Source organism: Phocoena phocoena, chromosome 15 (assembly GCF_963924675.1).
Source record: "Phocoena phocoena chromosome 15, mPhoPho1.1, whole genome shotgun sequence".
In the NCBI taxonomy this organism is placed as follows: domain Eukaryota; kingdom Metazoa; phylum Chordata; class Mammalia; order Artiodactyla; family Phocoenidae; genus Phocoena; species Phocoena phocoena.
Window position 1 is genome coordinate 25,564,226 of NC_089233.1, and position 27,482 is coordinate 25,591,707.

At 43.3% G+C, this 27,482-nt stretch overlaps 1 protein-coding gene across 1 annotated transcript; it reads right to left on the reverse strand.

Moving 5' to 3' along the window:
• Positions 1–319: 319 nt before the first annotated feature.
• NDE1 (nudE neurodevelopment protein 1) lies at positions 320–27,397 on the reverse strand. Its single transcript, XM_065892932.1, has 8 exons — positions 27,315–27,397; positions 26,125–26,278; positions 21,328–21,476; positions 5,321–5,457; positions 3,825–4,004; positions 2,443–2,534; positions 1,241–1,392; positions 320–413 (listed from the first exon to the last, which is right to left on the reverse strand). Exons 1-8 carry the CDS (start codon positions 27,395–27,397, stop codon positions 320–322), a joined length of 1,041 nt encoding a protein of 346 aa, XP_065749004.1.
• Between the last annotated feature and the right edge of the window lie 85 nt (positions 27,398–27,482).

A 27,482-nucleotide genomic window follows, 5' to 3' on the forward strand; every position in this document is an offset into this window, starting at 1 on the left:
CTCAAGACCAATCAGGACTCAGGTCTGCTGAAAATGATGGAGCAGCCTCAGCACCCACGTCGCCATTTCCAGAGGGTCCGCTTTGTCCCTGTCCATTGGCAACACCCCGACAAGGAGGCCAGGGGTTATGAGATGGCATTTCCTGGGGACGACCACCCGGGGCCACAGGCGATCCCCGCTCCCCACCGTCACTGGCTAGTGCGACTGCTTGCTCGTATATCTCAAACTAACTTAAAAAAAACAAAAACCTAGTTTAAAGAGGGAAGGACGATAAAATGACTCCTGCACAGACACCGGGGCCTTGGCTTCCGTGGATTTCCTAAAGCAACATCTTGACTACACCCTGGGCTGACGGCAGCGATGGTGAGGAAATATTTGAAGGCGGCTTCCCAAATTCCAGGCGTTTTCCCAACCTTCAGACAGAGCAAACCAAATTAGGCGGACATTACAGCTGTTATAGACTGGCTAGCACGGGGCCCCACAAAGTTATAAGAGTGAATATCAAGGTCGGGAGCAGTGTCTCACTGGGTCTCAATTTTCTCTCCTGTGAAATGAAGAAAAGGACACTGGCTATCTAGGGCTCACATGCCCAAGGCCACGCAAAAAGCCCAGACGCTCCAAAAAAACACCCACATCTAAAGGTCCGGAAGTTATGTGCATGCTGGGGAGAACGATTCTTCATTTCCTGTCCTCTGTCTGCCACTGATCGCTCCCAAATTTACGTGGCCTGGGGTCCAGTGAGATGGTGGCACATCTTACAGAATTCTAGAATCTGGAAGCTGCACTGATTTTCTTCAGGCAAGAAAATAAATGAAGCTGTTAGAGGTCAGATTTGTGTTTTCCAATCAGGTGACTGGCTTCAGGAATCTAGTCTGGCTGATTCAGTTTCCTGAAGGTTCTAAAGGTTAAAAAAAAAAAAAAAAATCCTCTTTTGGGGGAAGCAGAGCAGTGTTTGAGGCTTGAGTCTTAAACAAGGGAGTGATTTATACAAAGGACATTCTCACAGCATGACCAGAAGCTGGGGCTGCAGAATCAAGTAATAAAAATGACCCTCTCCTTGGCCATTTGCCTAAACCAGCAGACACCACCTAACTCTGTCTTAAGGGATGGAGTAGAGGATAACGCCTCATTGACATAATCCTGCGACTTTGAAAAATGGCTGTGGGTCAGGGGTCAGAGGCTCCCGGCTGGAGAGGATGGGTTCTCCCGACACTGAGGAGGAACAGCAGAAGGTACTGACCCTTTGTCACCCAGAGGCACGCTGGTGCTGCCTGGCCGTCTGTCGCCGCCGTCTCTGTTCTTGCTCCCCCACCCTGAGGCTGGGCCACTGGGTCGGTTTGGGGACTGATCATACACGAAGTTCCGGCAGGAAGCAAGTTTGGACTCCAGAGCCTGGAGAGAAATATGCTTTCCTGTCTCAAGCTGAAGACAAGAACTCTTGCCTCTCACCAGAGCCCATACACGTAATAATAGCTTAAGACAGTGGTTGTCAAACTGGGTTGTGTGTCAGAATCCCAAAGCGTGCTCCACCCCATCACCAAATTCAATGTATGTCCAACTCGTAGAACTGGTAGTCTAAGATATTTAGGAGCTTCCAGAAGAGTCCCCAACCCGACCTATGATTTACGTCTGCCTACAAGAAATATGAAATAAACTTTTGGAATCATTCACTGTCTCCGCTACCTTGTAAAACATGCACCAAGTGGCAGGAGGTTTGAAGAAGGACTTGCCTCGCTGTAAACAGACCCTCTGGAAACCAAATGGATACTGAGATCACCCTGAGCTTCTGTATACTCTAACTAAACATAAAAACCTGCTTATATAACAGCGATCCAAAAAAAACAAAAGCCAAAAGGAAAAACATAGAAAACGAGTTGCAAGCTTCTATTAACTCTGAATGCATACATTCTGGTCAATGACAGACTGGCAGGACTTAAACTCTGTGGCTTTCCAGGCATCATTTTTAAAACTAAGAAAAACAACTACAGAGAATATCTATGTGATTTCTTAAGCACAAAAGACTCCTTCCCTGGAATTAACATAAAACCTATAAGGTCATGTTCTCTGCCCTAGCTTTTCAAGATTTTCCCTTTAACTCCCTGAGAAATTAAAAAAAGGGAAGGCAGTTTTCAAATGTTTCTCAATTTTTTCAAATTAAGAAAAAATATCATAGATACCATCCGAATCTCCCAAACTGCCAGGGAAAATGGTACAGGGAAAGAAAGATATAGCCGGGGATCAAAGGGTGACTCAGGGTCACAGCCCGGTTGTTTGTCAGAAACAACACCCATGGAAGCACAGCAACTGTAAGGGACACGAGAGCCAGGGTGACACCTGCACCTAATGAAGCCTCTGCCAGAGGGGAAGCAATAGGTAAGGTCACCCCTCAAGTCTCCTGAAGACAGAAGACACCACACGGACCCTGGGGAAGCGCCGTCTTACCCCCACTTTCCGCAGCAGGTCTCCCACAATGTTGAGGGCAGATATCCGGGCCGCTGGCGTGAGGGGGGTCCCCCCAGTGGAGTCGTCCAGACCTGCGTGTGCAAAAGGATGCACACATGACACCAACAAACACTCAAAAGTCTGGGCACTAACGTCTCTGAACGTGAAACCCGGGGGTGGGCGAGCAAGCCCCTCTGATCCCAACGCTGCCCTGTTTCGGTCAATGGTTTGTTGCCTAACATAACAAGAGCATATCTGATGACCAACTTCTTGCGGCCTTATAATGACTATACTTATCTTTACCTGCTATTCTTTTTAAACAAAATCAAAACAGGCCCTCTTAAACTTCTAGGAATTCCATACAGTTAATTAACATTAACAGCATCTGAACAAGCCCCACTGGTAAGGGTTCTGCTCCTAAGAGCCTCCTCTCTCTTCAAAGCAGGGCTCACGGAGCAGCAGGACCAGCATCACCTGGGCGCTTGTTAGAAACGCAGGATCTCAGGCCCTGCCCAGACCTGCTGAATCTGAGGCCCAGCTGAGTCGTGTGCTTATTCAAGTGTGGTCTAGCCTGGGGTTGTGGAAACCTCACACTCCCTTCATCCTGGGCACAAGCTGAGGGACAGGGAGCATGTGGTGGTGTAACCCCAGGAGCCGGCCTGCCATTTGCCAGCTGCGTGATGTCAGGCCAGCTCCTTAACTCAGGGCCTCAGTCTCCTCATCCATCACAGGGGGACAGCACTCGCATTACTTGCGTCTTGGGCCGTGGTGCGAATCCAGTGAGGTCATATGTAAATACAAAGCACAGTAAGCAGAGGGACTGGTATATCCTACGTACTCAATAATTGTCTATTTTTATTATTTACTATTAAGTGGCCCAATCAGAGCCTCACAGTTAATCAGTCAGCAGAGGGGCTGGGGAAGAACTCAAATTTCTTGGTTTTTACTGCATAGCACAGGTTATGCTGGGTCCAGTTCTAGATGATGTATTGCTGGACCCACAGAATCCTTTTTAAATTTTTTATTTGGTTACTGAAGCTTTTAATTTGGGAGATTTCATATTAGACAAGAGGATTTCTGGCTTCTGGTGAAGAGTGGAGTGTCTGCTGGGCCCACACCTCTTGCGGTAGAAGCAGAGTGGCAGCTGCCCCTCTGGATGAGGCTTCCATTCTCTACTTTGCCGCAGACTCCACTACTCCCTATCGTCTTACATCCAAGAGGCTCCTCCCACCCACCACAATGGTCTGCCCCTGTGAGCACCCCAGTTTGCTCCCTGCTGTACAGCCTGGTCCTGCTTCTCTCTCACCCAGGACCCACCCCGGTTCTCACCCAGGAAAGCTTTGTGAAGCCAAGAAAACCCTCCTGATTCCCATCCTCCTTACCACGTCTGAATGTCCCAGGTGTGTTTAAGCTAGAGCTGGGTCCTCGATGAGCTATGGGGGTGGATGGCACGGAACCAGTGGCCTGTACAGCTGTGTCTGTCCTTTCAGCTTCCACAGAGCTGGGCATGGGAGTCCTGGGTTTCTCCTGCTTTTGCTGCACAGCCAATTCTTGCCGCAAATCTGGGCCAGGAAAAGGATTCAGATTTAAGTCTCTGCTTTGAGTGATGAGGCAAGGGGAGGGTCAACAGGAGGCACTGGTCAGCAAGAAGAACGATCAGAGTGGAAAACTCCAGGTGGAAACCCTGAATGAAGCAAACCCCATAGGACCTTGCCTGGAAGGCTTGCAAAACTACATGGTTTTTATTTGAGTAAAAACAAAAAGGTTTAAAATTTTTTTCAAATCATGGCAGTGATACACTACTGCTTTTACTGTTTTAAGAGAATTCAAATGTATCAAGGTATACACAGAATACTCAGTGAAAATGTGCTTTCCCAACCCGTCCTCAAATGCCCCTTCTCACTCCTAATCAACTGTAACATGAGGGAGATCTTCTCAATCTTTTCCCTGCATTTCACACATAGAGTTTATATGTGTATCTATTAAGCATATAAGATGAATAACTTATTAAGCGTAAATAGAAACATACATCTACTATCTATGTGTTTTCCCCCCTTCAATGGCATGTCCTAATAGGCTTTTTTATTTATTTAATTTTTTTGGCCAAGCGGCATGCAGGATCTTGGTTCAGCAACCAGGGATCGAACCCGTACCCCCTGCAGTGGAAGCACCGAGTCTTAACCACTGGACTGCCAGGGAAGTCCCTTAACAAGCTTTCTATGACTACATTTATATCTATACCGTATTTGTTTGAACAACTGTTTAACTAACATTCCACAAAATAAATCTATGTAATTTACTTAAGCACTTCATTACTGATGGGCATTTAGGAACAACTACCTTTTAAACTTAAAAGAGTTTTTCTTTCTAAACCCCCTTCTACTGGCTAAACATTAGAAACGAAATGAATGTCATAAACAATTAATTGGGACTTTAACAAAATCCCTTATGGACCCAACTTGGATGACTTGCTAATGTCTTAGAGTTAGAAAGCTCTACCTTTGGAAGTGCTACCTCCAAAGAGCAAACGCTGATGAGATTCTGGAGTTCCAAGCCACGTGTATCAGCAGCCATCAAGTCACAAAAGAAATGGGCTGGCTAGCAATTCCATCAACAGGCATTTTCTCCCCACAAAACTCCTGTGCTCCTGCTGGGCATAAAGTGGGTGCTGGGCTTAAATACCCACAAAGGGTCTCTACAGGGTTGGACATCAGACAATTCTTAGCACAGGGTGGGGACCAAGGTTCAGCCTGCCCGGTGTGTTCCCTGCCCTCGGAACACAGGTAATGCTGGGTGATGCTGTGGGACAGGACACCCTCAGGCCCGGAGAGGGCACAACGGTGGTGAAACACACAGAGCAAAGCCAAGGCCTCCTGACCTCTGGCTTCATCCTTCAGTCGCTGAACAGATTCTAGGAGATTCTCCTTCTCGTCCAGTTCGCTCTCCAGGAAGGCATTTCTTTCAATGGCTTGATTCAAGCGCTGTTCAAAGTCCTCAAGAGACATGATCGTGGCCCTGGGTGAGAGACAAGCAAAGCTGCCCAAGACAGCAGACGGCATATCCGTCTGGCACCTACAGCCCCGGGGAGCAAGAAGGGTCATGCACACATGGTGCAAGTCCCAGCTCTGGCACGTCCTAATCCCACGGAGCTGAGCAGGCCCCTCAACCTTCCTGGACCCAGCTCTTCACCTGCACAGTGGGAACCTCTCAGCTCACGAGGTGCACACGGCTGTCCCGGGGGCTTAAATAAGATCATGTCCATAAAGCACTTAGCAACGAGCCAGGACCTAATTAGGACCATAGACAGGCCCCGGTCAGATGCCACGATGTGGCATGTTCCATCTTGTCTCGGAGACTCACGATGCAGTCAGCGTTCAGAACATCCCACTACAACGCACATGCAATGTAATAACACGCATTTAAACAGCTAAGGGAGGCCATCTTCATCCCTCAGTTACCTTAAAAAGTTCAAAAAGTTCACAACGCCCAGCCCCAGCCCAGCTGCCCTAACAACTGCTTCTTTTGGACAGTGTAGATAGCCACTGGAATGCCGTGTTAAAGGCACTGGCAGGGCTCCCTGGTGGCGCAGTGGGTAAGAATCTGCCTGCCAATGCAGGGGACACAGGTTCAAGCCCTGGTCTGGGAAGATCCCACATGCTACGGAGCAACTAAGCCCGCGCGCCTAGAGCCCGTGCTCTGCAACAAGAGAAGCCACTGCAATGAGAAGACCGTGCACTGCAATGAAGAGTAGCCCCCGCTTGCCGCAACTAGAAAAAGCCCGCACATAGCAATGAAGACTCAATGCAGAAAAAAAAAAAAAAAGGATACTGACAAGTGCTGCAATAAGGAAATCTGTTTAACTAGACAAGCTACCTTCTCTGGGCCTCAGTTTCCTCACATGCAAAGCAGGAGTAATAACAGAACTTCTGCATGGGGTGGGGGGCTGGGGAGTGCAGCAACACACAAAACACACAACAGATGTTTCACACATAAGTGCTCAATAAATGTCAGCAACTTTTCTCACTGATCCCGTGTTTGTCTCCAGAAGACCTTTAACATCCCCATAACTGTATCTCATGGTGATCAGAAGCATCTGTTTGGAGTGGAACCCATGAGTTAACACCTTGCTCTAACGTGTAAGACTAGCTAAGTGTCCCTGGGGAACTTAACCTCTCAGAGCCTCTGGGCCTCCAACGGCAAAGTGAGGATCAATCATTCATTTATTCACCACTTTCTACTATGTCAAGATTGAGTCGTATTAGTTCCTACCTCAAATGGTCTTTAGAGGTAAAGAAGGTAAAGTTACCAAAAGTGCCTGATTTAAATATCATCCCTTGGGACTTCCCTGGTGGCGAAGTGGTTAAGAATCCACCTGCCAATGCAGGGGACATGGGTTCAAGCCCTGGTCTGGGAAGATCCCACATGCCGCTGGAGCGACTAAGCCCATGCACCAGAACTACTGAGCCTACGCTCTAGAGCCCACAAGCCACAACTACCAAGCCCGCGTGCCACAACTGCTGAGTCCAAGTGCTGCAACTACTGAGCCTGCGCTCTAGAGCCCGCAAGCCACAACTACTGAGCCCGTGTGCCACAGCTACTGAGGCCTGTGTGCCTAGAGTCCATGTTCCACAACAAGAGAAGCCACTGCACTGAGAAGCCCGTGCACCGCAGTGAAGAGTAGCCCCTGCTCACTGCAAATAGAGAAAGCTCGCACGCCGCAACAAAGACCCAACGCAGCCAAAAATAAATAAATAAATTTAATAAATAAATAAATATCATCCTTTGTTGTTTTTAGAGTACAAGACTGGAACCAGTTAAAGTGACCCTAAGGCTGGCATGTCAAATAACAACAAAAGAAGATGAAATATCTAGGAATTCATGTAATAGCAAACATGTAAGACTTTATTGTAGGGCACAGAGACTTGTCAAAATGCAGACATATGGTATTTATGAGGAGGAAGACCCCAAATCATAAAGAAATCAATTCTCCATAAGTTACCTAATAAGTTTAACACCATCTAATAAAAATATGAACAGGGGGCTTCCCTGGTGGTGCAGTGGTTGAGAGTCTGCCTGCCGATGCAGGGGACGCGGGTTTGTGCCCTGGTCCAGGAGGATCCCACGTGCCGTGGAGCGGCTGGGCCCGTGAGCCGTGGCCGCTGAGCCTGCACGTCCAGAGCCTGTACTTCGCAACTGGAGAGGCCACAACAGTGAGAGGCCCGCGTACCGCAAAAAACTAAATAAATAAATGAACAGGTTTTTTACTGGGGGACACAGGCACCAGGGACTGATTTGAAATATGATGTGATAATGAAACAAGAATGGCCAGGAGAGGAATGTTGGCTACAAAAAAGAATGAGATCTCACCATTTGCAACAACATGGATGGACCTAGAGGGTATTATACTAAGTGAAATAAGTCAGACAGAGAAAGACAAATACCATATATTTCACTTATATGTGGAATCTAAAAAATAAAACAAATGGGGACTTCCCCAGTGGCACAGTGGGTAAGACTCCGTGCTCCCAATGCAAGGGAACCAGGTTCGATCCCTGGTCAGGGAACGAGATCCCACATGCATGCTGCAACTAAGGGTTCAGATGCCACAACCAAGAAGCCCGCCTGCCGCAACTAAGACCCGGCGCAACCAACCAAATAAATCTTAAAAAAAAAAAAAAATTGGCCAAACCAGCATTAAAGAAAATAAAAACAAAACAAATGAACAAAACAGACACAGAGATACAGAGAATAAACAGGTAGTTGCTGGAGGGGAGGAGGTTAGGGAGAGGAGAGAAATAGGTGAGGAAGACCAAGAGGTACAAACTTCCAGTAGCAAAATAAATGAGTCACAGGTATGAAAAATACAGTGTGGGGAGTACAGTCAATAACTATGTAACATCTTTGTATGGTGACATCTTAGACTTCCTGTGGCCATCAGTTTGAAACGTATAGAAATACTGAATTACTATATTGTATAACAGGAACTAACACAGTAGGTCAATTATGCTTCAAAACAAGCTCATAAAAAAAGAGATCAACGGGGACCCGGCCTGAGGAGCAGTGGCGGGAGCTTCGAGACTAGGGCGGCGCAAAAGCTCAATGGAAATGGCATTGCTTACCGGCAAGAGACCTCCCAGCTCCACATAATATCAAACGCGAAAATCTCCCAGAGATCTCCATCTCAACAACAGCACCCAGCTTCACTCAACGACCAGCAAGCTACAGTGCTGGGCACCCTATGCCAAACAACTAGCAAGACAGGAACACAACCCCACCCATTAGCAGAGAGGCTGCCTAAAATCATAATAATTCCACAGACACCCCAAAACACACCACCAGACGTGGACCTGCCCACCAGAAAGACAAGATCCAGCCTCATCCACCAGAACACAAGCACTAGTCCCCTCTACCAGGAAGCCCACACAACCCACTGAACCAACCTTAGCCACTGGGGACAGACACCAAAAACAACGGGAACTATGAACCTGCAGCCTGCAAAAAGGAGACCCCAAACACAGTAAGATAAGCAAAATGAGAAGACAGAAAAACACACAGCAGATGAAGGAGCAAGATAAAAACCCACCAGACCTAACAAATGAAAAGGAAATAGGCAATCTACCTGAAAAAGAATTCAGAATCATGATAGTGAAGATGATCCAAAATCTTGGAAATAGAATGGACAAAATGCAAGAAACATTTAACAAGGACCTAGAAGAACTAACGATGAAACAAACAACGATGAACAACACAATAAATGAAATGAAAAATACTCTAGATGGGATCAATACCAGAATAACTGAGACAGAAGAACGGGTAAATGACCTGGAAGATAAAATAGTGGAAATAACTACTGCAGAGCAGAATAAAGAAAAAAGAATGAAAAGAACTGAGGACAGTCTCAGAGACCTCTGGGACAACATTAAACGCACCAACATTCGAATTATAGGGGTTCCAGAAGAAGAGAAAAAGAAAGGGACTGAGAAAATATTTGAAGAGATCATAGTTGAACACTTCCCTAATATGGGAAAGGAAATAGTTAATCAAGTCCAGGAAGCACAGAGAGTCCCATACAGGACAAATCCAAGGAGAAATACGCCAAGACACATATTAATCAAACTGTCAAAAATTAAATACAAAGAAAGCATATTAAAAGCAGCAAGGGAAAAGCAACAAATAACACATAAGGGAATCCCCATAAGGTTAACAGCTGATCTTTCAGCAGAAATTCTGCAAGCCAGAAGGGACTGGCAGGACATATTTAAAGTGATGAAGGAGAAAAACCTGCAACCAAGATTACTCTACCCAGCAAGGAGCTCATTCAGATTTGATGGAGAAATTAAAACTTTTACAGACAAGCAAAAGCTGAGAGAGTTCAGCACCACCAAACCAGCTTTACAACAAATGCTAAAGGAACTTCTCTAGGCAAGAAACACAAGAGAAGGAAAAGATCTACAATACGAACCCAAAACAATTTAGAAAATGGGAATAGGAACATACATATCGATAATTACCTTAAATGTAAATGGACTAAATGCTCCCACCAAAAGACACAGATTGGCTGAATGGATACAAAAACAAGACCCATATATATGCTGTCTACAAGAGACCCACTTCAGACCTAGAGACACATACAGACTGAAAGTAAGGGGATGGAAAAAGATATTCCATGCAAATGGAAACCAAAAGAAAGCTGGAGTAGCAATTCTCATATCAGACAAAATAGTCTTTAAAATAAAGACCATTACAAGAGACAAAGAAGGACACTACATAATGATCAAGAGATCAATCCAAGAAGAAGGTATAACAATTGTAAATATTTATGCACCCAACATAGGAGCACCTCAATACATAAGGCAAATACTAACAGCCATAAAAGGGGAAATCGACAGTAACACATTCATAGTATGGGACTTTAACACCCCCCCACTTTCACCAATGGACAGATCATCCAAAATGAAAATAAATAAGGAAACACAAGCTTTAAATGATACATTAAACAAGATGGACTTAATTGACATTTATAGGACACTCCATCCAAAAACAACAGAATACACATTTTTCTCAAGTGCTCATGGAACATACTCCAAGATAGAGCATATCTTGGGTCACAAATCAAGTCTTGGTAAATTTAAGAAAATTGAAATTGTATCAAGTATCTTTTCCAACCACAATGCTACGAAACTAGATATCAATTACAGGAAAAACTCTGTAAAAAATACAAACACATGGAGGCTAAACAATACACTACTTAATAACGAAGTGATCACTGAAGAAATCAAAGATGAAATCAAAAAAATACCTAGAAACCAATGACAGACACGACGACCCAAAACCTATGGGATGCAGCAAAAGCAGTTCTAAGAGGGAAGTTTATAGCAGTACAAGCCCACCTTAAGAAACAGGAAACATCTCGAATAAACAACCTAACCTTGCACCTAAAGCAATTAGAGAAAGAAGAACAAAAACACCCCAAAGTTAGCAGAAGGAAAGAAATCATAAAAATCAGATCAGAAATAAATGAAAAAGAAATGAAGGAAACGATAGCAAAGATCAATAAAACTAAAAGCTGGTTCTTTGAGAAGATAAACAAAATTGATAAACCATTAGCCAGACTCATCAAAAAAAAAAAAGGGAGAAGACTCAAATCAATAGAATTAGAAATGAAAAAGGAGAAGTAACAACTGACACTGCAGAAATACAAAAGATCATGAGAGATTACTACAAGCAACTCTATGCCAATAAAATGGACAACCTGGAAAAAATGGACAAATTCTTAGAAATGCACAACCTGCCAAGACTGAATCAGGAAGAAATAGAAAATATGAACAGACCAATCACAAGCACTGAAATTGAAACTGTGATTAAAAATCTGCCAACAAACAAAAGCCCAGAACCAGATGACTTCACAGGTGAATTCTATCAAACATTTAGAGAAGAGCTAACACCTATCCTTCTCAAACTCTTCCAAAATATAGCAGAGGGAGGAACACTCCCAAATTCATTCTATGAGGCCACCATCACCTTGATACCAAAACCAGACAAGGATGTCAAAGAAAGAAAACCACAGACCAATATTACTGATGAACATAGATGCAAAAATCCTCAAAAAAATACTAGCAAACAGAATCCAACAGCACATTAAAAGGATCATACACCATGATCAAGTGGGGTTTATTCCAGGAATGCAAGGATTCTTCAATATACGCAAATCAATCAATGTGATAAACCACATTAACAAATTGAAGGAGAAAAACCATATGATCATCTCAATAGATGCAGAGAAAGCTTTTGACAAAATTCAACACCCATTTATGATAAAAACCCTGCAGAAAGTAGGCATAGAGGGAACTTTCCTCACCATAATAAAGGCCATATATAACAAACCCACAGCCAACATCGTCCTCAATGGTGAAAAACTGAAAGCATTTCCACTAAGATCAGGAACAAGACAAGGTTGCCCACTCTCACTGCTCTTATTCAACATAGTTTTGGAAGTTTTAGCCACAGCAATCAGAGAAGAAAAGGAAATAAAAGGAATACAAATTGGAAAAAGCTGTCACTGTTTGCAGATGACATGATACTATACATAGAGAATCCTAAAGATGCTAACAGAAAACTACTGGAGCTAATCAATGAGTTTGGTAAAGTTGCAGGATACAAAATTAATGCACAGAAATCTCTGGCAATCTTATACACTAATGATGAAAAATCTGAAAGTGAAATCAAGAAAACACTCCCATTTACCACTGCAACAAAAAGAATAATCTAGGAATAAACGTACCTAAGGAGACAAAAGACCTGTATGCAGAAAATTATAAGACATTGATGAAAGAAATTAAAGATGATACAAATAGATGGAGAGATATACCATGTTCTTGGATTGGAAGAATCAACACTGTGAAAATGACTCTACTACCCAAAGCAATCTACAGATTCAGTGCAATCCCTATCAAACTACTACTGGCATTTTTCACAGAACTAGAACAAAAAATTTCACAATTTGTATGGAAACACAAAAGACCCCGAATAGCCAAAGCAATCTTGAGAACGAAAAACGGAGCTGGAGGAATCAGGCTCCCTGACTTCAGACTATACTACAAAGCTACAGTAATCAAGACAGTATGGTACTGGCACAAAAACAGAAACATAGATCAATGGAACAGGACAGAAAGTCCAGAGATAAACCCACGCACATATGGTCATCTTATCTTTGATAAAGGAGGCAGGAATATACAGTGGAGAAAGGACAGCCTCTTCAATAAGTGGTGGTCGGAAAACTGGACAGGTACATGTAAAAGTATGAGATTAGATCACTCCCTAACACCATACACAAAAATATGCTCAAAATGGATTAAAGACCTAAATGTAAGGCCAGAAACTATCAAACTCTCAGAGGAAAACATAGGCATATGCTATGACATAAATCACAGCAAGATCCTTTTTGACCCACCTCCTAGAGAAATGGAAATAAAAACAAAAATAAACAAATGGGACCTAATGAAACTTCAAAGTTTTTGCACAGCAAAGGAAACCATAAACAAGACCAAAAGACAACCCTCAGTTGCAAATGAAGCAACTGACAAAGGATTAATTTCCAAAATTTACAAGCAGCTCATGCAGCTCAATAACAAAAAAAACAAACAACCCAATCCAAAAATGGGCAGAAGACCTAAATAGACATTTCTCCAAAGAAGATATATAGACTGCCAACAAACACATGAAAGAATGCTCAACATCATTAATCATTAGAGAAATGCAAATCAAGACTACAATGAGATATCATCTCACATCAGTCAGAATGGCCATCATCAAAAAAAAGCCCTGCTGGTGGGAATGTGAATTGGTACAACCACTATGGAGAACAGTATGGAGGTTCCTTAAAAAACTACAAATAGAACTACCATATGACCCAGCAATCCCACTACTGGGCATATACCCTGAGAAAACCATAATTCAAAAAGAGTCATGTACCAAAATGTTCATTGCAGCTCTATTTACAATAGCCTGGAGGTGGAAACAACCTAAGTGTCCATCTTCGGATGAATGGATAAAGATGTGGCACATATATACAATGGAATATTACTCAGCCATAAAAAGAAACGAAATTGAGCTATTTGTAATGAGGTGGATAGACCTAGAGTCTGTCATACAGAGTGAAGTAAGTCAGAAAGAGAAAGACAAAATACCGTATGCTAACACATATATATGGAATTTAAGGGAAAAAATGTCATGAAGAACCTAGGGGTAAGACAGGAATAAAGCCACAGACCTACTAGAGAACGGACTTGAGGATATGGGGAGGGGGAAGGGTGAGCTGTGACAAAGCAAGAGAGAGGCATGGACATATATACACTACCAAACGTAAGGTAGATAGCTAGTGGGAAGCAGCCGCATAGCACAGGGATATCAGCTCGGTGCTTTGTGACCGCCTGGAGGGGTGGGATGGGGAGGGTGGGAGGGAGGGAGACGCAAGAGGGAGGAAATATGGGAACATATGCATATGTATAACTGATTCACTTTGTTATAAAGCAGAAACTAACACACCATTGTAAAGCAATTATACCCCAATAAAGATGTTAAAAAAAAAAAAAGAGACCAGATTCGTGGTTACAGACGCGGGGGGGATAGGAGGAAGGGGAACTGGATGAAGATGGTCAAAAGGTACAAACTTCTAGCTAAAAGATAAACAAGTACTAGGGATGCAATGCACAACATGATAATTATAGTGAACACTGCTCTATGTTATGTACGAAAGTTGCTAAGAGAGTAAATCCTAAGAGTTCTCATCACAAGGAAAACAGTTTTTTCTATTTTTTAATATTGTATCCATATGAGGTGATGGACGTTCACTAAACTTATTGTAATAATCAGTTTATGATGCATATAAGTCAAATCATTGTGCTGTTCACTTAAACGTACACAGTACTACATGTCAATTATATCTCAATAAAACTGGAAGAAAAAATTGGCCAGAACTCTGAAAAAGAAGAGGACAGGGGCACTAGCTCCCCTAGATACAAAGAACATGCTCTTTAAAGCCTCAGTAATGAACAGTGTGCCGCAGAGTGAAACAGTTATAAGACCAGACAGACCAAGGAGAGCCAAAGGTCCAGAAATAGATCCAAATACATATGAGAATTTAATTTATGATAAAGGTGGCATCACGAATCATTGATGAAAAGATGGTTGGTTCAGTTCTAGGTCTGGGGACTACCAGGTAGCCACCTGGAAAAAATTAATGTTGGATCCACACCTCATGCTACACCCGAAGATGAATTCCAACTAGATCAAATATTTAAACTTAGTATTTGGTCAAAATCTACTACTGGCTTCTGGAATGCCAGAGAACCAACTTCAGCAGCATTTCTAGCATTCCTGAACCTGTGTGGATGAACGACACCCGCCCCCCCCACGACTGTATACAATCAGGCAGAGTCAGTAATACCAGCAGGGCACAGCACAGAGACTTATTGTTACTATGTGACTATTTGCTTTCAAATAAAGGTAAGCATCCTAGTTGTCCTGAGTGGAAAAAGCTTTATGTCCTTTATATGGTGAAATTCTGCCAACTGATGTATTTGCATATTTATTATCATAAGAGTAAAATGCTGCAATACATAAAAACTGTGAAAGCTGTTAATCTCATGGACAGTTATGAGGACCTGAAAATAGTTAAGCAGGAAAAGAGATTTTCAGTAAATATGAATATTAAGAGATACATCTGTTAGATAACTAAAAACATATCCTTTTTGAGCCAATAAATACTTAAAAGTCTATGTATCACCTCACACCCATCAGAACGGCCTCCATCCCAAGAACAGAAAATAACAAGTGATGGTGAGGATGTGGTGGGAATGTAAAATGGTGTGTCATTATGAAAACTGTACGGAGGTTCTGTAAAAAATTAAAAGTAGAATTACTGTATGACCCAGCAGTCCCACTTCTGGGTACATATCCAAAAGAACTGAAAGCAGGATCTCAAAGAGGTATCCGTACTCCCTTGTTCACTGCAGCATTATTCACAAGAGCCAACAGGTGGAAGCAACCCAAGTGTCCACTGACAGATAAATGGATAAAGAAAATGCAGTACATACATGCAACAAAATATTATGCAGCCTTAAAAAAGGGAAATCCTGTCACATGCTACAACACGGACGAATCTCAAGGACATTATGCTAAGAGAAGAAGCCAGTCACAAAAGGACACATCCTATTTGATTCCATTCATATGGAGTTTCTAATGTAGTCAAAATCATAGAAACAGAAAGTAGAAAAGTGATTATCAAGGGCTGAAGGGAACAGGGAGCAGAATGAATGTTTAGTGGGTATAGAGTTTCAATGTTGCAAAATGAAAAAGTTCTGAAGAGCCGTTGGCCAATAATGTGAATACATATAATACTACTGAACCGCACACTTAAAAATGGTTAAGGTGTAAATTTGATGTCAAATTTTTTACCACAAAAAATTAAAAATAAAGTCTATGTAGGGAATTCCCTGGCAGTCCACTGTTTAGGACTCTGTGCTTCCACTGCAGGGGCCTGGATTCGATCCCTGGTTGGTGAACTAGGATCACACAAGCCATGTGGCAGAGACAAAGAAAAAAAACATGTCTATGTAATATCACATGGACACTTTTTTCTTTTTTTTTTTTTGCGGTACGCGGGCCTCTCACTGTTATGGCCTCTCCCGTTACGGAGCACAGCCTCCGGACGCGCAGGCTCAGCGGCCATGGCTAACAGGCCTAGCCGCTCCGCGGCATGTGGGATCTTCCCAGACCGGGGCACGAACCTGCATCCCCTGCATCGGCAGGCGGACTCTCAACCGCTGCGCCACCAGGGAAGCCCACATAGACACTTTTTTTAAAAATTAGATTAAATCAATTTTAATCTTCGTTGAACTTTTTGGCATCTTGGCATTCACATATTAAACAAAATACCCTTTAAGGAATATATTTACTTTTTAGTTAATTCAGTTAGGCCTGGAGTCTTTCAAGGTTATCCTTTCACAAGGTCATCTCCTTCCTCAGTTAAAAGTGAGTCATTTGGTTTTACGGATGTACAGTTGGAGAGACCAAAACAAGCAAATAGCTGATGGTGCTGAGAAATTACCATTCTTGCAGGAGACTGTCAAATTTTCCATATATAACTATTAAAATTTTATAATGAAATTGTAAATTGTAATGTTTTAAAGTTTTTTTTTAATATAACTTCAGTATTCCAAAACTTTATTTGTTCTATAATGATGATTTGGGTCTCTATCACATCTGATTTTAATATTCAACTATTCAGCATCTGGCTAAAATGTGAACCCAATGCATCTTCAGGAGAGAGAAAGAAAAAAAGGAAACATAAAAATACAAGAAGAAAACATAGGCTAATTGCTTTATAAACCTGGGACTGCAGATAAATTTGCCTACACAGAAATCCAAATAACTTTCAATAGTAACATATGCAATAGACAAAGATGGAAGACAAATGACAAACTCCTAACATTTTCAATTCATATCATAAACAAATATATAAACATCTCCTAGAAACTGATGAGAAAAAACAACCAGCAATCCAGTATGAAAACAGGCAAGAAGATAAGAGTTCACAGAAAAAGAAATAAAACAGTTATTAAATATATGAAAAGGAACTCAAGATCACTCATACTTCAGAAATGTACCTATTTGTCACCTATTAGATTGGCAGAAATCCAAAGTCTAAAAAACACTATTTAGTGAAGCTATTTGGAAAATGGAGACTTACTCACATAGGTGCTCGGAATGGAAATTGGTACAAGTGTAGAGAACAATTGGGCAAAAACTATCAAAACACATATGCATACATCCTTTGACCCAAGAATTCCACTTCTGGGAATTTATTCTACAGATATACATCTATGCAAGCAATGCGTATCATTCACTACAGCAACCCTTATCACTGCAAAAGAAAGGAAATGCAGCAAATATCCAGCCGTGGGGGGGACGGATAAATAATTATGCATCATACAATACCAACCATACAATAAAATATTATGCACTTGGAAAAAACCAACAACAAAGAATCCTCTGTGTCCTACTACAGAATGACCTCCAAAACCTATTACGTGACAAAGCAAGATGTACAACAGTACATACATTCTGTATACAGAATGCTCTTTTGTGGGAAAAAGAACGGGGCGGGGGAAATAATACAAATTTCTATTTGAATTTGAATTTTAAAACTCTACCCCTTTGTATATTATTTTTGAATCACATGAATGTACTATCTCTTTGTGATAGACTGCATTATTGGTCCCAATTCTTCATCCTCCCTGTAGCCACACCCTTGCTTTGGCCTCACTGTGGGTGGAATGCACCTTCCCACCCCTTAACAGGGCTTGGCCGTGTGACTTGCTTTCATCAGTGATATATGGGTAGAAATGATCGTAAGCCAGTGGCCTGCCAAAAATCAGAAAATACTACAAAGCCACAGGAACCAAGTCATTATGGTGTTGGTAGTAATTCACAAATTGCACATTAGACAAAAAAGAAAGAAGAATCCTGAATTAGATTCCAGAATATACAGTCAGTCCTCCATATCTGTAAGTTGCATATCCTTGGACTCAACCAACTACAAATCAAAATTATTCAGGAAAAAAAAATCCAGAAAGTTCCAAAAAGCAAAACTTGAATTTGCCACTCACTGGCAACTATTCATACAGATTTTAGATTGTATTAGGTATTATAATTAGACATAATTTAAAGTGTACGGGAAGATGCACATAGGTTATATGCAAATGCTACACAATTTCATATAAGGGATTTGAGCGTCCACAAATTTTAGTATCCTCAAGGGTCCTGGAACCAATCCCCCATGGATACCAAGGAACAACTGTATGGCAGGTTAACAAATGACAGAGATGCGTTCAATTCAGTGGAAAAAAGATGGAGTGTTTAACACATAGTACTGGCACAAGTGGCTATCTACCTAATGAAAATAAAATGGGACACATATACTAGGTACAAAAATAAATTCCAGGTAGATTAAAAGCATAAGTTAAAACAATTAATAAAAAAATCTTGGGGCTTCCCTGGTGGCGCAGTGGTTGAGAGTCTGCCTGCCGATGCAGGGGACACGGGTTCAAGCCCTAGTCTGGGAAGATCCCACGTGCCGCGGAGCAACTAGGCCCGTGAGCCACAACTACTGAGCATGCGCGTCTGGAGCCTGTGCTCCGCAACAAGAGAGGCCGCGACGGTGAGAGGCCCGCGCACCGCGATGAAGAGTGGCCCCCGCTTGCCACAACTAGAGAAAGCCCTCGCACAGAAACGAAGACGCAACACAGCAAAAATTAATTAATTAATTAATAAACTACCCCCAGCATCATCTTAAAAAAAAAAAGTAAATCATTAAAAAAAAAAAAAAAATCTTGGAAAAAAAATTAAGAGAATACACGCATAATCAAACGATCAAGGAGATGTCCCTAGTGAAGTCTGGAAACCTAGAAGCTATAAAAGACATAATTGAAAAAAAAAAAAGACATAATTGATGACCCCAAAATGAAAAATATTTGTATGAAAATTGATACCACAAAGTCAACAGACAAAAGATTATTTGTAAAAAATATTTTTCAATGTGGGACAAAAGATGAGCAGCAAAAATACACAAAGAACTCTTACAAACTGATTTAAAAAAAAAAAGGAGGTCCCACTTCTGGTAATAATAAGGTAGCTTGTATCAGACCAAACATCCTATAGATTACAACTACAAACTCTGGGTGAAACGAGAAAAACAATGATCTGAAGGCACTGGCAAAAACCGGAAGGGAGACACCACTTGGAAGAGAGACAACACTTGGAAGAAGGAACAGCAGTGGCTGAATTCTGCATCTTATAAGCTTTGTGTCTATAGCTCCAGTGATAAAAATCCACCACCTTGGCGGAATCCCAAATTCTGCATATATAACTCTTCCCACACCTCTGGCTCACCCCTGAACCATGCATGTGCATGGCAGACTTGAAGCAGCCTAGTTAAAAGCGTCAAACGGATTTCACCTACTACTCATCAAAGGGAGACAGAGTTTGGAGTTTGAGTTCAGCCTACTTAACAAACAAATTAGAAACATAACAGAATCCATAGTTTCTGCAACACATCATTCATAATGTCCAGAATATAATCCAAAATTACTAGACATGTGAAAAGCAAGAAAATGTGACCCAAACTCAGTAGAAAAGGCAATCACTGGAACATCTAACATCTGAGATAACCCAGATGTTAGAATTAGCAGAAAAGGATCTTAAAGAAAGTTGTTATAACTATCTCAAGGATGCAAACAAAGAAATATCAGTAGAAAAAAAAAAAAAAGAAATATCAGTAGAGGACTAGGAAATTCTAGATCTTAAATATCTAAAATAAAACATTATTGGAACTGGCGAAGGGAAAAAGGAGTCAGTGAACTTGAAACCAGATCAAGAGAAATGATCTAATTTGAGGAACCAAGACAAACAAAATTAGGAAAAGATATGAACAGAGCCTAAGAGACCTGTGTGACAATATCAAAAGGACATGGGACACAACATGTGTGTAGTTGGTGTCCCAGAAGGGCAGGAAAGAAAGAACAGCGCAGCAAAAATCTTTGAGGAAATAATGACCAAAGTTAAATTTGGCGAAAGCCAAATTTACAGGCCAAAGTGCCCAGCAAACCCCTAAGAGGATAAATACATACAAAATCTAAGCACATCACAAACTGCTAAAAACCAAAAATAAAGAGAAATTCTGAGAGCAGCCAGAGAAAAACACCATATTATATACAGGGGAGTGACTATTCAAATGACCACTAACTTCTGACCTCCAGCAAGGAGACCAGAAGACAGCAGAACATCTTTAACGTGCTGAAAGAAAAAAAACACCTGTCAACCTGGAATTCCACATCCAGTGGAAATATCCTTTAAGAATGAAGGCAAAAGGAAGACATTTTCAGATAAACTAAAGTGAGAAGAATTCACCATCAGCAGACCTGCACCACAAGAAACCCTAAGGGAAGTTCTTCAAGCTGAAGGGAAATGATAACCAGAGGGAAACTTCAAGAAGGAATGAACCAGAAACTGTAAATCTGTGGGTAAATATAAAAGGCTATCTTTTTACTCTCTTACCTTCTCACATTATGGCTATCACATAAAGTTCAAGGATGGTAAGTGAAACTCTAAGGTTGCAAGGCCGTTGTATTTGGTACATTATTAATGAAGTAGACTGAAAAGTTGAGCGTGTGTACTGGGGTCCCTAAAGCAACCGCAAAAAAGAACGTAAGGAGCTGTGGGTGCAGTGCCAAGGGCCCGCGTCTCAACAGGAGTGTGGGGCATGTGCACAACTGTCCACACTGATGAAACTGTATACTTCTTAAGATCTGTGTGTATCGCTGCATGTAATTTATATCTAAATCTTTAAAAAAAAGTTTTCTTAAGAAAAAAAATAAGTGCCTGGCTCAGAGTAGATATTCGATAACTTATTTATTACTGTTAGTATTCTGCTAAACTTCAGAACATCAGTTTAAGAAATACTGTCCTATCTTAGGGCCTATTTACTGAGCACATGCTTGTCCTTCTGCCTGGAATGTTCTCACCCCACACTCTTCCCCTAGGAAGAGTGAAAATGCCTAGGCATCCCTCGGTCTTAGCCTAAATGGCACTTCCTTTGGGAAGCCTTGCCTAATATTCTCCCAGCAATGGACAAATTCACATAATCAATTACATGCTCCCACAGCACCCGGGACTTGCAGCACTCGCTGCCTGTTGCCCATTTCCTATGAGGCTGTAGGACCCACAAGGGCACTGGCTCTGCTCGGTGCTGAATCCTCTACCCTCAGCACAGTGCCTGGTACCCAGAGACAAAAGGCTCCCAAACCTCTTTTCTCCTTCCCAACGTACCGTTTGGCTCTTTCCAGGTCATCATTGGCTTGCTCCAGCTCTCTGATGTATTTCTGAAGTTGATCTTTAATGGCTTTTGTCTGGGCAAGGTCATCCTCTAAGGCTGAGATCTGCCGGTAGCCTTCAGAATGCTGCGTTTCAAACTTCTCCTGAAGGACAGAATCAACACTGAGTGAATGATTTAAGACTCCCGACGAGGATGTTTATCTCCCTTCCCTGTCATCTCCTTAAGACACTGAAGGTTAATCCTGGGACATAACCCTCTCCGTTGCAGTGAATGTGTGTTGTCCCTAGCTGCTGAGCATCCATTCCTCCCCCTCTGCACAGCCCACCGGCACGCCAATTTCTTTATAATTAATTAATTTTTATTATTTATTTATTTATTTTTGGCTGTTGGGTCTTCGTTGCTGCGTGTGGGCTTTCTCTAGTTGCGGCGAGTGGGGGCTACTCTTCGTTGCAGTGCGCGGGCTTCAGTAGTTGTGTCTCGCGGGCTCTAGAGCGCAGGCTCAGTAGTTGTGGCTCACAGGCTTAGTTGCTCCACAGCATGTGGGATTCTTTCCGGACCAGGGCTCGAACCCGTGTCCCCTGCACCGGCAGGCGGATTCTTAACCACTGCACCACCAGGGAAGTCCCACGCCAATTTCTTTAGGGGATTTCTCTCTCCCTTATTCTAGGATCTTTGTGGGACCAGCCTTCCCATCACACTCACTCAGGATGCCAGAGGACAAGCCTAAGCTCAGTCAGGAGAACCTTCTGTCCACAGACATGGACTCTTAAGCAAATGAGGGATGATGGGGGGAACAGGGGGCCATCAAGCTGTCAAGTCCCGAGTGCTTCCTGAGCATCTTATACCCTGCCCCCTCCCACACTGGTCCCTGCAGCCTCTAGTATCAAACAGCCCCCAACTATCTTCAAAGCAATCATTTTGTGCAAGGTGTCCACAGCCACAGAAAGCCTCATAAACCTCTCCGAGCCTGATCCACAAGGGCAATACCGATGCACTTCACATGATATCCCTGGATTACAGACAGAATAGCAGGAATCACAATGACTTTGTTGCCTGTGCCTCACAGTCAGATCAGGACATCATGGACTCAGTTTGAGAACTGTTCTGACTTTGTGACCCAGGACACTCTCCCTGTGGCATGGGGGAGTTAGGAACTTCTGGGCCTCTGAGGAGGGAGAGAGAGAAGGGAGGGAGGGAAAGGGAGGCAGAAGGGAAGGGAAGAAGGAAAAAAACAAAACTGTTGTTTTTACCAAAAGAACCTTAGTGTGATCTAGCTGGTGCTTTCCAAGGCAAGGCACAGCCCAGATGACGCCTCAACAACCTGCTGCTGCCCAGCTACGGCAGCTAACATTTACCGCAGGTCTACTCTGCGCCAGCCTCTGGGCTCAGGACGCTGTTTTCGTTGCCTTATTTAATGCCATTTCAGAGACATGGGAACTGAGGCTCAGTCACTTCATCAGCCCAGAGTCAACTGGAAGCACATGACCGGGCCAAGATCCATCCCGGCCACCTGGGCTTGCGCTCTTAGAACAACTACGCTAAACTGCCCTCAACCACTTCCATCCAGGTCACATGGGAACTGATCACATGTACGCGCGCGTGCGCATACACACGCACGCACACACACTCACTCACTCACTCCGGCTCTGGCTCCTCTAATTACTTTCCATCATCAAACACCCTTACCACCTTTCCTTCATCTACAAATAAGAAAGAAAACACTCACTTTCCACAGGAAAGGCCCAAGTCTAATTAGAAAGTTAGAAAAACAGGCCAACTCCTCTTCTTGAGTCAGTCGAGTAAACAAAGCTGTTGCTAGAAACAGTCTGGAGGCACTGGGGAGAGTGATGTAATGGTGACCGGGCCAGAGAGGCGTGGCCAGAGCCATAGTGAAAGAAGAAGGTCCACAGAACAGACAGATTATTTACAAGGCGAGGACAGGGAGGGGTGTCACATCCTTACGCTGCTCTGTCTCCTCTGATACTGTTTCCTGGCTACGAGCACAGGAAGTGTCTTGGCTCAGACAAGCAGGGGCAGACCAGGTCCAGGCATGGGCGAATTCCCAGGCATGGTTCTGATGGCTTCCCACCCTTGATTTGGGTGCCTCCCCAAATAAAACAGGAGGGTACAGGATCCTAGGTCACTAACCTAAGTTCCAACACAGGTTCCAAGAAGACACAGTTACTGGGCTTGTCCACCAGCATAAGGATTCAAATGTTGTCCTTTGAACTTGGGGACATGAAAAGCTGTTGTGCTTTCATTTGGGGCTAATTATAATAAATTGATGGAGGCATCAATAGATGCTCTGTTGGATCCCTTACAAGCGTTTTTATTCAACTTGCAATGAATAAGCCACTGTCAAGGAGTCTCAGTTGAAGACTTTCCTCTTAGGTGACAGAAATATGTGCTGGGGGCAGTTCTTCACTCCAAGGTAGTACTGTTTCCTCGCCTGCTCCACACACTGTGTCTCATGAACCTGCCATGTGGTTATAATGAAGAGGTCTTCTGCCGGTTCAATGGCTCAGTCTGGAAGTGGTTAATTACTTAGCAACTGCATGATATTTAGTCAGCACGTCCTCCTACCTTCTCCAAACGATGGTTCATACCACTAGTCTTCCCATCCCTGAGCCCCCTTCAGTGTAAGGGCTGTAAAGATTCCCCAGTGCCTAGGGCAGGGGCCAGGCTGTTAACAAAATGAGTGACGTGGGCCACGTGTAAGCAGCAAAAGACACTCAGTCCCCGGTGTCAAGAGCTGGGGAGGAAAGGACAGAAGTGGGGACTGGGGCAAACTGGAGAAGCCTTGCTCTGTCTAAGCAACCACAACTCAGCTTTTTGCTGGTGTGGAAGAAGGCCGGCCTGAGGTAGCCAGATCCACCAAAGGAAGATCAAAGGAAGTCAGAAATCTAAGTTTTTACAAGAAGCCTCACAACTCTGAATGTTGATACTAAATATAAAAAAAAAAACCCACTAAAGATATAAATTTTACTATCAAAAGAACAAACTGTAAGCAAACCCTCACCTCTAGTTAACAGCCTACTGTAGTATTTACAGGGAAGCGTAGAGATGTTGGTGATTCACCTTGAAATGCATTGGGAAGATAGATTGATGGATGGACAGATATATAATAAAGTATGTAAGTATGGCAAAGGTCATCGGTAGAGCCCAGGTGGTGGATACAGGTGTTCACTGGAAAATTCTTTCAACCCTACTGTGTGCTTGAAAACTTTCATGATACAATGTTAAGTGAAAACCACTAAAGGCTTAAGCAAACAACATCTATGGGCCAGACTGACCAGTGGGTGGCCAGCTTGGGCTCTGTGGTCTATGCCGTAAAAGCTTAAGAGTCCACTGCTCAGTTTCTACGGTCTGTGTGGTCCTTCCTCTGCTACTCCTCACCCCTTGATCCCCAATCCATGTGCTGGCCCCGCTTTCTCCCATGTGCTAGTAAAGCCAGATTCCCAAGGTCCACTTGACAGTCATTCTTGCCCGTGTCTGTGGCAGTTCCATATTAACTCTTCATCAAACCCTTGTATGCCAAGTTGCTGGCTAGACACACACACACACACACACACACACACACACACACACACACCTTCAAACACCAGCTCAAGTCCCTCCCATCTCTTCCATGATGCTGTCTACAACCCGTGCAAATCTCTCTCAGGAGGATCTCATGGTCAGTACCACATAACTGAGCATCTTTTCACTAAGTGTTTCTGGCTGTCAGGTTTGTCTTCCCCGCAAAGCTTCCAGAGGGCAAGAGACACATCTCCTTCCACTGTGTATCACACCTAGCCCTGGACTCACACTGCAGGGCCTTGGCTAGTTCTCCCAGTGGCTCATCAAAATATATGAAGAGCTTTGTTTTTAAAAAAAAAAAAAAAAAACAAGACATGCATACATGCTGGGGCCCCACCCAGACTTCCTGAGAATGGGAATCTCAGGGCGGGGTGGGTCCAGGCCTGTCTGACATTTATGAAGCTGGCCAGGTGACCCTGCCTGGCAGTGAGGGCTGAGAGCTGTCCCTAGGCCACACAGTTATACTTTGTGATCATCTGCTAAGCTCTACAGTGTCCAAAAGGCATTCTTTACCCTGCAGAGAAGTGGTTCTCCAGATACTTGGCAATGTCTGCAGATATTTTTGGTTGTCACAACCTGGGGGAGGGGGTGCTACTGGTATCTAGTGGGTGGAGACCAGGATGCTGTTAAACAGCCCACAGTGTGAAACTCGGCCCCCACAAGAGAATCATGTAGCTACCTTCAAATGTCAACAGTGCCCAGGTTGAGGAATCTGCTCTGTCCAACAGGACTTTCCATAATGATGGAGACATTCTACAGCCTCTCTGTCCCACAATGACACCCACTAGAGACGTGTGGCCTTTGAGCACTTGAAATATTGGCTAGTATGATTGAGGAATTAAATTTCTAGTTATTTTATTTTAATTAACTTAAATGTCAGTAGCCACGCGTGACTAGGGGTGACAATTCTGGACAGCATAACCCTAGGCCTTATAACCATCAGCAATTCCAGAGACACTCCATACTCTAGAAGGGTCTACCTTCCACGTGCCTTGCAGGATTGTCACCAACAGCCAAGAATGGCCGTGGGACATGTGTGAGACCTGCCTCTCACAGAGCGCCTCCATCAGGGGCATAAAGAGTTCAAGTGTCACACACGCCCGGCAGGCCTGGGGTGGGAGTGAGCCCGGGGCCAAGTCTGCAGGCTCCCTTTTCCAGTCACGACGCTGGACACCATCCACACCTGCATGCGTCTCCTCTCACCCCCTCACCTTGATGGTTTCCAGCTCCATGCGAAGGCGGTTGTTTTCTGACAGCAGGTCCCTGTTCCTGGTTTCAATTTGTTGCAGCTGCGTCTCCAACTCAGCTTCATATTCTCGGCTCCCCTCCTGGAATTCTCGGAGTTCCTCTTGCGTGTTCTCTGCCCTACAGAATTCCCAGATGTTAGCTGATCATTTACTGAGCGCTTACATGCTGCTGTTATACATGTATCAGCTCTTTATTCAACTGCCTTTTGAGGCAGAAACTGTCATTGTCCTCATTATACAGATGTGAAGATGAGGTGACTTGTCTCGAGGTCAAACAAGTCAGAAACAGAGCTTGGGCCTGCCCCCAGGTGTGCCTGACTCCACAGCCCTTTCTTAACCAATTCACTCTCCACGCATTCATTCCACTTGTACTTTTTGGAGCCCAACATGTAGTAAGCACACTTTGGATTGTGTATTCTCTGATTTATTTGCAAGTAGAAACTGGACATAATACAAATGCTCACTTATCACACCACTATCATGAGTCCCTGCCCCATATCCCAAACACCCAATTCTACCTTCTCAATCCTTAAAAGTCAAGGGATATCTTTTTTTTTTTTTAACACCAAGCCTAAATTCTCTTTAAATCAAACTAAGAATAAAGAAATTAGAGGAGCCGGAATAAGACCTCCCTGGGTAGATTACAAGAGTCCATGAGAAATAAAAAGAAACAACGTTAAACACACACACACACACACACACACACACACACAGCTCCCAGATATGGGCACTGAAACACTGGTTTCAAATTTAAAAATCTGTAACAACCCATTTTGCTAGGCATAGGGAGTTCTTTCCCCACACACGAAGGGCAGACCAGATACGGCATCCAGGAGCTAATAAAACCCTGCCAGAAAATAAGCTGGGAAGTAGCACAGCCGTTTGCTTTGGACCCTAGGCTTTGGGGTTCAAATTCCAGCTCTGCTATTCCCCTGGCTGTCTGACCTTGGGCAAGTTGACTTGCTTTCACTGAGTCTCAGCTTCCTCATTTGTAAAATGGGGTGAGAATGGTTTCTCCATGGAACAGTGCTGAGATTTAACTGAGATGATGTATGTTAAGCCCTTCACAGTGCCTGGCACATAGTAGGCCCACAATAAATGGTTGCTGCCATCACTATGGGAAGAAAAAGCAAGGTGAACTTTGGAGAACTGACCTCTGCTTGTAGGTCATAGCCAGGTTTTTCCAATAGTTAGCTTCTTCCTCCTCGGAGCTGAAAGTCTTGCCCGAGTCCTCCATTGTGAAAACAGGGGAAAAGATTACTATTCTTGTCTCATGATGTCTAGAAGAGAAAGTTTTAAAATTATTACCCACATCTGGTTAA

Excerpts from the sequence above, each read along its gene's own strand:
- NDE1 (XM_065892932.1), bottom strand. The coding sequence starts at position 27,397 with ATGGAGGACTCGGGCAAGACTTTCAGCTCCGAGGAGGAAGAAGCTAAC. Across the intron at positions 21,477-26,124 it reads TGGAGCTGGAAACCATCAAG|GAGAAGTTTGAAACGCAGCA; the intron begins GTGAGGGGGTGA and ends TCTGTCCTTCAG. Across the intron at positions 4,005-5,320 it reads ACTGAAGGATGAAGCCAGAG|ATTTGCGGCAAGAATTGGCT; the intron begins GTCAGGAGGCCT and ends TTCCTGGCCCAG.